The sequence below is a fragment of the Gadus macrocephalus genome, chromosome 18, assembly GCF_031168955.1.
Source record: "Gadus macrocephalus chromosome 18, ASM3116895v1".
In the NCBI taxonomy this organism is placed as follows: domain Eukaryota; kingdom Metazoa; phylum Chordata; class Actinopteri; order Gadiformes; family Gadidae; genus Gadus; species Gadus macrocephalus.
The window spans coordinates 4574105-4582339 of record NC_082399.1 but is presented as its reverse complement, the minus strand read 5'-3'; the positions used below and the strand labels follow the sequence as shown (position 1 = coordinate 4582339).

Here is an 8235-nt window from a genome sequence, read left to right as displayed (position 1 = left end):
AGTTTCTGTATATAGATATCTATATCTATATATATGTATCCTTACATATAAAAACATATATCACACATACAAATAATCCCACATCCTAGATCATGGATCGTAACAATTGAAACCCAGACGGACCAATCATAGCGTTCCCGTCTACATGTGACGTCACGCTGTAGTATTTATAGCCCTCACCAACTCTCGCTCCACACACACAACGCGAAGGCAGTGGTCAGACGTTTTTCTAATCCTCATCGTTAAATCCTCACACGGTAAGCCATTTAATTTTGTGTTTTTATGGTAGAATGGTGGTTTTACACGGAGTCTGGCGGTGTTTCGGACCCCCAGGAACCGGACCCGGACCCGCGGGGCATGGGCTGGTGGAGCTAACGGCTAACGTTAGCTCATCATAGAACAATGGGTCCGAGCAGGCCACCGCCGCGGGTCTATGGTCTACACACATAGTCAAACCAGTGGATCATGTGTTAGGCCTACAGGCCCTCACCCAGTCTGGTGAAGGAGCGCGTCTGTTGTCTTTACCACAGTCAGTCGGTCTGGCCTGCTTGCCTGAAATACTTTACAACTAACATGGCGCTGACGTTAATGTCGGTGGACCGCCTGCTCGGTCCGACCGCCCGGTCCGCTGGATCCTTGCGCCATGCTGGGTCTGTCGGCGCCACCGAGCGCCCGCTGGGTCCCCCGGGTCCAACCGCCCTCTGGGTCGGCCCATACCGACCGTCCGGTGGCCCGTTGTTGTAGGTGCTATCCTCGACGGGGAGGCTGGACGTAAACCCAGCAGTGACACTAGAAGGGTGGAGGGCTGTTGGGTGGAGTGCAGCGGCTCTCCCTGCCTCCCCCACTGATGGGGGAGGGGAGCGTTCAGACACTAGCCAGTTTGAGCGGTCTTACCGTGCGTCTCCCCGCGCAGGCGCCTATGTGATGGTTTTGTTTCGGTCGATGTTTGTTGTGATCGGTGGCTGTAGACGTCATCTATCGTCCCGGGAGGGGATAATTATTAATGATTCTGTGGTTTTATTAGTTTAGTGCGCCATGGCCAGAACCAAGCAGACCGCCCGTAAGTCCACCGGAGGAAAGGCGCCAAGGAAGCAGCTCGCCACCAAGGCTGCGAGAAAGAGCGCGCCGTCCACCGGGGGCGTCAAGAAGCCTCACCGTTACAGGTAATGACGTCATTCGGGTCACATGTTATTGCTGTTGCCCTTTAAACGCGTAAATTGTAATGTCTTCATGCGTTGCACTGTTATGATACCTATATTTAGTAATTGTTCCTGTTTTTGGTTAGGCCGGGTACCGTGGCTCTCAGGGAGATCCGTCGCTACCAGAAGTCCACTGAGCTGCTGATCCGCAAGCTGCCCTTCCAGCGGCTGGTCAGGGAGATCGCCCAGGACTTCAAGACCGACCTGCGTTTCCAGAGCGCCGCCATCGGCGCCCTTCAGGTGAGCTAAAGAACCGCTGCGTTCACTGTTAACAAAAATACTATTTTTCTTTAAATATACATCAAGATTGTTTAGCCAACACAACTTGACGTAAGTGAATTTGACAAAAGAATGATACTTTAAGGTGCAAGGGCGTTAATTGAGAAATGAGTGCATAGTTTTCGAATACCTAACCAATCTTTTATTTAAGTATTTATTCACGGTCGAACATGAGGTTAAAGCATTCCCTATAGTCAAACAAAGACTGTTACGATAAGATTTTATTTTTAAGTTCCAGGACGTACAACATACAATAAGTATAAGAGATGCAGCAATCAGTAAAAGGCTATGCAGTAGTCGACAGATAAATGAGTCGAGTATTAACCTCCTTCTCTCTCTCCCTGCAGGAGGCCAGCGAAGCCTACCTGGTTGGTCTGTTTGAGGACACCAACCTGTGCGCCATCCACGCCAAGCGGGTCACTATCATGCCCAAGGACATCCAGCTGGCCCGCAGGATAAGAGGCGAGCGTGCCTAGAGGAGATTCCCCCGGGCCGACCAGCGACCCTATTTATCCCACTTCCAACCTATTGTGGACATTTATCATCAGAATTTATTTTTTATTTTAGAACGACAACAAATGCATCCGTCGTTCCACAAACCGGAACTCGGAGCAAAGTGGTGTTGGTGGGGGTGGAGTTGCTCCTGTTCTGGGGATTCGGTGGTGCATTATAACCATACATTCTTTACCCCCTCGCCCCCCACGGCTGGCTGTTGGTTGAGCCATCAGACGGGGGCCTTTCCCGACGGCGGACATGACTTCTTCTTTTCCATGAAGGGCGGCCCCCTCTTATCGGTCTACTTCCTCCACCAGCCTGTTTCGATGTAGCGTTCGGTTATTGTAACAGTTCACTGTACACCACGTTCCCCAGCGGAGACAACCCGCCTGTATTTTTCTTGACGGCTTTTTACATGTTATTTTTCCAACATAAAAATCTTGGCAGCTACATTTAATACTATTTATGAAGTGGTGTCACATGTCTTTCTAGTAAAGTTCTTTACGAGTACAACATGTCTTGTGTTTTTAATGTGAGCAATCAATGAGGGTGCTAGACTGTTAATTCAAAACCATTTTTAATCTACACATCAACAACGACGTCATACTTGGGTTCTCCAGGTGGCTCAGGGAGTCTGTTCATGACCGTCATACAAACCACTCTGTGTGTTTGAACCCTGTAGCTGTAGGACAGGAGTGACGGGTCAATACTGGACAGCTGATGGTACCATGGGTGTTATAGCGTGCCTACATCAGCGTCTGGTTACCTATTCGGCAGACAAGCTCTTCACACTCGGCTGGCAGATTTGTCCTGAGCGCCACACAGCAGAAGCCAGGCGCTAGATGTGTTTCTGGGGAGTCTCTGTGAAAGCAACCAATCATGAGCTTGGATTACTGAGCCAATGGCAGGCCAGGGTTGCCTATGGAGAATTATGTCACTAGAAGGGCAGAAACATCCATTTGGATCAGTGTTTTTTTTCTTTTCATTAGGGATCCTGTTAGGCAATTTTTCTTAAATTGGGTTAACGTGTTAAGAGTATTTTAAATGCTTAAACTGCCCACCTTTAGAGCCCTTTAATAATGCGTTTTTCTAGTTTCACTAGAAAGAGAATTCTCATACTTACGCCACGCAGAACGCAAAGATGGTATAGTCTGGTTTGCCAAACCTTCCAACACATGAGATCTCGGGATAGTGATGCTGGAAAAGTTCCTAAAGGAAGAACATTCAAGAACCAGATCAATAGAAGCTCTTGTCATTATCTAATTGGGCATTGCATTCAATTTGAACTACCAGTGCTATATGACTTGTATTGTTACACCAACTGTTTATTTATGTACAGCACATGGTATTTCGGCTGTATGGAAAATCAAATCAGACCTGCCTCCCACCAAAAAAGTCTTTGGTAAAATACGCGAACTATGCGCACCATAATATATCCTAATCCTAACATTTGAATGGTCAGAGCTACCTACCGTGTTACTGCTTTTTTCTGTGCAAATCAAATGTGTTTCCTTCAAGTCCAAGTACACTTCCTGTCAGCCAGATTACATGAGTTTAGCATTTATGGTAAAAAAAAGTAAACCAGGTCTTCTACATGATAAACACCAGTGGTTATAATGCATCATTATGTGTTTGTAGGACAGGAGGGCAGGGAGGGGGGACTGACACCTTGCTTGGCAGGTTCCTCTGCAACACTTGTGGGATGGCCTGTTGCAGAACCTCCTTGCCACCGCACTGGAAAACAAACAGGATAGGAGGAAGGATAGAATTATCTCTGTCTGGCACACACTCATTCACTCGTTCATGCAACCATTTGTTCGTTTGTGCAAAATTTGCACAAATGCATAAAAAACGAGTACAAAGTCATTGAATGCATGCGTAAGACACAGACACTGAATAATAGCACACACATATCTACCATTCCAATATTGGCCTTTCCCAAGTACTGCAGAACATACACAATCCTGCAGGAGAGAGAGGGTCAGTCTCATCTATACAAGACTGAATAATGAAACAACTGGTGGTATAGTGTAGACGACATCGCACAATCCGTGTCCATTTAAGGAGCTGTTTAATGCTAAAGACTCATTTAACCAACCCTTTGATTAAAACAACTCAAATAGATTTACAGTGAATGTTTCTCAAGTACGCTGCAGACATTGGGGTTCATCCCCGTTCAGGGCGGGCGTCCAACCCCCTCACCAATCTATTATCCGGCCCCTCATCCCCCCCTGCTACTTCTGGGAGCACACGTGCACCCCCCCCCCCCCCCCCCCAACCCGCCTTCCGTCTCTGAGGCACAGCGTGGAGGAGGCGGGGGGGCGGTGTGGGCCGGCCTGGGGGGGTGCGGACGGGGCCAGACCCAGGTCCAGGGTGGGGTTCTCCGTCCGCAGCTCCCGCAGGAGCTTGATCAGGGGCCGGTACGAGGAGCCGTCACGGGCCCGCCAGCGCAGCACGCGCAGGGACAGCGGCAGGCCCTTCAGCCTGGAGAGGACCACGCCCGCCTGGAACACCAGGAGAACAGGTTAGACAGGACCACACCCGCCTGGAACACCAGGAGAACACATTAGACAGGACCAGGCCCGCCTGGAACACCAGGAGAACACATTAGACAGGACCCAACGACCTGGAACACCAGGAGAACACATTAGACAGGACCAGGCCCGCCTGGAACACCAGGAGAACACATTAGACAGGACCCAACGACCTGGAACACCAGGAGAACACATTAGACAGGACCAGGCCCGCCTGGAACACCAGGAGAACACAATAGACAGGACCAAACGGTCTGGACCACGCTTGGAGAACACATTAGACAGGACCACACTAGGTCACCAGGATAACACATTAGACAGGACCACGCCGGCCTGGAAGAGCGGGCAGACACAGTAGAATGTAGAACGGAGGTAAACAGCAGGGAGGGCTTGAGCCTGGGGGCTAACTGCTGCAGCTGGGTCTCAGAGAAACAAGGCAAACATCACAAGACTGTGGTTATCTGTCTATCAATGGCGTGGCCTTCCAGGAATGACTGACTTAACATTTCACACACTCAGCTGAACATTGGGCCCTGGCAGTGTACAAACTAATTGCGGCAATGTTTTTACACGACTCTATAACTTTAAATGTCACTGGGTTCTGTATAACTGAAATGGGGCTCCGACGTACTTGTCCGTTCTTGGAGTTGCGCAGGGAGACTCCGTTGATCTCATCGATGATGTCCCCGGGGCAGAGGGCGCGGTCTACCTGAGCTTGGCTCCCCGGTAACAGCTCCAACACAAACACACGTCCTCTCAGATACCTGAGGGAGGGGGCCAGGAAAACAGAGGAATACCTGCACATTAATGTACTGTTACAAATCGATTGTTTGAGCATGTGCGTAAATCTTTTGTTACTTCCCTTGAAGAAAGGCAACCTCACGCTAAACACTAAGTAGGTCAATTTAATAATTTAAAGTCACAAAATGGACGGCTACGTTACCTATTGATCACTCTTTTAGAAGTGATTAGTATCCACACCTTTACAGGGGAAAACTAACCTCAGCACCATTCCCAGTTCCCGACACGGCACTGTCTCGTATATCTCACACACCTGTGGACGACACAATCTCTAGTCACACTTCCCTGCAGCACCACATTCAGAGTGAATATTTCCCCATAAGACACACTGACAGTGACTCGGCAGTAAAATCCATCATGGTATTGTTTTCTTACAGGTAAGAGCCAGCTCTCGTCTAGAAAACTGCAATTCTGTCAAGAAGGAAAAGGTGAATAATGAATGATGTGCCTTCAACTCTATGACACACACACACACACACACACACACACACACACACACACACACACACACACACACACACACACACACACACACACACACACACACACACACACACACACACACACACACATACACACACAAACACAGATGTTGACATGTCCTTACTTCTATTTCCAGTTGGAAGTCCATCTGAGAGAGGACGAGGAGCAATGACATGAAGGGTTCTGAGAAGGGGGAAGAGGGATTCAGACATCAAGGACTGACGAATCCTAACCAGTCAGTAAACCAGTGGTTAGCTAGTCATTGATCATAGTTTACTCACTGTGCAGTTTGCAGGGTTCCTAAATTTGAATAAGAAGATGAGAAATGAAAGAACTACTCACCCACAGATTCCTCATTCCTTAGGATTGAACAAGATGAGCTGTACCACTGTGAAGATAACCAAAATAATACTTTTAACCATGTTATAAGTACCGCCCAACACACACAGGCAGATCTGTATGGCTAATGCTGAATTCAAACCGGATAACATAACCACACAACACACAATATTAAGCCGTATCCCATAGAAGACGGTTCAACATTTTCATCCAAAGACCCAAGACACCATTTCAGTGTGTCCACAGGAACGGAGGTTCTTGGAGTTCTGTCCCCCCCCACCCCCCCCGAGCCAACCCCCTTAGCTGCTGAAACAGAGGACAAGCAGAGGAGGCCAACCTCCAGGACCCGGGGCGTGTGCAGCAGGTGTGTGACGAAGCGCCCCAGGCCCCGGCGGCTCAGGGCCAGCCGCAGCAGGTAGCGCCCTCTCCCCTGGGGGCCCAGCAGCTTCTTACACCCTCGGCTCTGGTCCAGCGCCAGCGCCAGGGCCGAGAAGCTGGGAGGCAGGGGAACACGTGGGCATAAGGAGTTAGGACGACAGTGGACCACTAGGGTCAGGGTAAACGTGTCGTTAGCCTCCTCGTAGCATAATTAAGGTTCATCTGGTATTTAGCATAAAAAAAAATGTTGCAGTCGTCAGATGGTGATTATGGAGTGTGAAAGACAATCTGATTGGCCCAGGATATAGCCAATGAGGCACAGTGAATCAGCAGTGTTAGAGTGGAGTTAGATATCACAATTTGGCCAAAATAGGACGCAGGCAATTATGCTTTTGAGGCTCATGATGTTGTTATCATGTGATGATGATTGGTGTTACGATGATCTTGTTGCATTCATATTGTTCTTATAATGGAAAATTACTTTCTTTTATCAATGTCCCCCTCAATAATGTGATTTTGTAGAAAGCATGACGCATTTTTCTGGGTCAGAGAAGCCTGACCTCATAGAGTACACTGCCGATGTGACAGCTGTAGCAGTTATGTCATGTATTTAAGTGGTTTCCTGAATGCAGCTGTGCCTCTGTTCGGTTTGAGTGGGAGGGGTGAAGGGACGCCAGAGGACTCGTACCTGCCACAGCTGTCGTACTGGGGGAGGAGCTCGAAACAGTGCCAGTAATCCCTGTGTACCAGGCTGAGAACTGGCTCTAAATCAAAACAAATAGAGGAATTAATAATGACACTTACCTGACACCACACCCATATCAAAAGCGGGCAATAAGAATGCCAATAACCATGTAATATACTACTATTACAAGTATTAATGAACGATAAAAATATAACAATCATCATCTATGGCAACCAGGAGTCATGATATGAAGAACAAGTGAATAAAAATACGATCAATTGCGATAATACAGGCGATACTTGGTGAATATGTGAGGACTCAGTATGATGGAGTACTAACGCTGTAGTCCTTTCCTCAAGATGAACTCCAGCAGCTCGCAGCAGGAGGGCAGATGCGCACTGCTGTCCGTCACTACGTTCCCGTCTGACTGGAGATTCATGATGCACACTAGAAGAAAATAAGACCGTGGTTAGATTCACCCTTGAGCGCAGCTAAGGCTTAGACTGATCAAAGAAGAACATGTCTCGATATTGCCTTGGATGAGTTTATACACACTGGACGTTTAATAACCACAATTAGGAATGTGTATTTATTTCATTGTACCTTTAAGAGTACCGAGAAGCGCGTCTTTCGGAGCCATGTTCCTGTGTGCGTCTGAGGTCGGAGGCGGTGGAGATGCGCTCCTCCTCGGCTCCTCCTCACCCTAACAAGTGGACAGTGGACACCCTGTCACTCTCCTCTATCCTCACTTCCGTGTGTCAAGGATAGAAATACCGAAACACTTCCAACAATTCCAGCACACGGTATACACTACAGACGGGGGAGAGGTCGTTAACCACGGCGATCAAGGTCAATTTCACCATATATGTACATGATGTTTATCGGATGATGTTTGTTGTCCAAAATACGCTCCGGCTTTACTGACGCTCCTGCAGAACCGATGGGAGTGTAGAATGAAAGGTATTGTTTACCCTGGAACAGTAATAAAATGTGTAAGGGTGGGGACAGTGACATGCCGTGGCGCTGTGTGTAATTACACCCA

The 8235-nt window shown here is 48.3% G+C and overlaps 2 protein-coding genes across 7 annotated transcripts; one reads left to right on the top strand and one right to left on the bottom strand.

Annotated features, from left to right (window-relative positions):
• Positions 1–129: 129 nt before the first annotated feature.
• On the top strand, positions 130–2486 carry LOC132446073 (histone H3.3A). 2 transcript variants are annotated; one of them, XM_060036171.1, is made up of 4 exons: positions 130–257; positions 1025–1163; positions 1286–1439; positions 1826–2486. In XM_060036171.1, the coding sequence occupies exons 2-4, from the start codon at positions 1036–1038 to the stop codon at positions 1952–1954; spliced, it is 411 nt and encodes a 136-aa protein (XP_059892154.1). In that variant the 5' UTR covers positions 130–257; positions 1025–1035; the 3' UTR covers positions 1955–2486. The 2 variants fall into 2 exon arrangements, with proteins under 2 accessions (XP_059892154.1, XP_059892155.1); XM_060036172.1 differs by having other exon boundaries at positions 157–257; positions 1030–1163.
• Positions 2054–8170, bottom strand: si:ch211-250n8.1 (uncharacterized). 5 transcript variants are annotated; one of them, XM_060036161.1, is made up of 16 exons: positions 7797–8170; positions 7533–7640; positions 7197–7272; positions 6468–6624; positions 6134–6179; positions 5916–5974; positions 5642–5719; positions 5509–5561; positions 5139–5304; positions 4257–4477; positions 3892–3937; positions 3642–3707; positions 3446–3505; positions 3097–3182; positions 2740–2834; positions 2054–2655 (listed from the first exon to the last, which is right to left on the bottom strand). In XM_060036161.1, exons 1-16 carry the CDS (start codon positions 7831–7833, stop codon positions 2621–2623), a joined length of 1389 nt encoding a protein of 462 aa, XP_059892144.1. In that variant the 5' UTR covers positions 7834–8170; the 3' UTR covers positions 2054–2620. The 5 variants fall into 5 exon arrangements, 4 of the variants coding, with proteins under 4 accessions (XP_059892144.1, XP_059892147.1, XP_059892146.1 ...); XM_060036164.1 differs by having other exon boundaries at positions 5684–5719; positions 7797–8168; XM_060036163.1 differs by having other exon boundaries at positions 5139–5271; positions 7797–8167.
• Between the last annotated feature and the right edge of the window lie 65 nt (positions 8171–8235).

What these genes read in the sequence shown, in the direction of transcription:
- si:ch211-250n8.1 (XM_060036161.1), bottom strand. Translation starts at nt 7,833, where the DNA reads ATGGCTCCGAAAGACGCGCTTCTCGGTACTCTTAAAG. An exon ending in GAAAGGCCAATATTGGAATG is followed by an intron (nt 3,708 to 3,891) that starts GTAGATATGTGT and finishes TTTGTTTTCCAG; the next exon opens with TGCGGTGGCAAGGAGGTTCT. An exon ending in ATCTTTGCGTTCTGCGTGGC is followed by an intron (nt 2,835 to 3,096) that starts GTAAGTATGAGA and finishes TTGCTTTCACAG; the next exon opens with AGACTCCCCAGAAACACATC.
- LOC132446073 (XM_060036171.1), top strand. Translation starts at nt 1,036, where the DNA reads ATGGCCAGAACCAAGCAGACCGCCCGTAAGTCCACCGGAGGAAAGGCG. An exon ending in AAGAAGCCTCACCGTTACAG is followed by an intron (nt 1,164 to 1,285) that starts GTAATGACGTCA and finishes GTTTTTGGTTAG; the next exon opens with GCCGGGTACCGTGGCTCTCA. An exon ending in CCGCCATCGGCGCCCTTCAG is followed by an intron (nt 1,440 to 1,825) that starts GTGAGCTAAAGA and finishes CTCTCCCTGCAG; the next exon opens with GAGGCCAGCGAAGCCTACCT.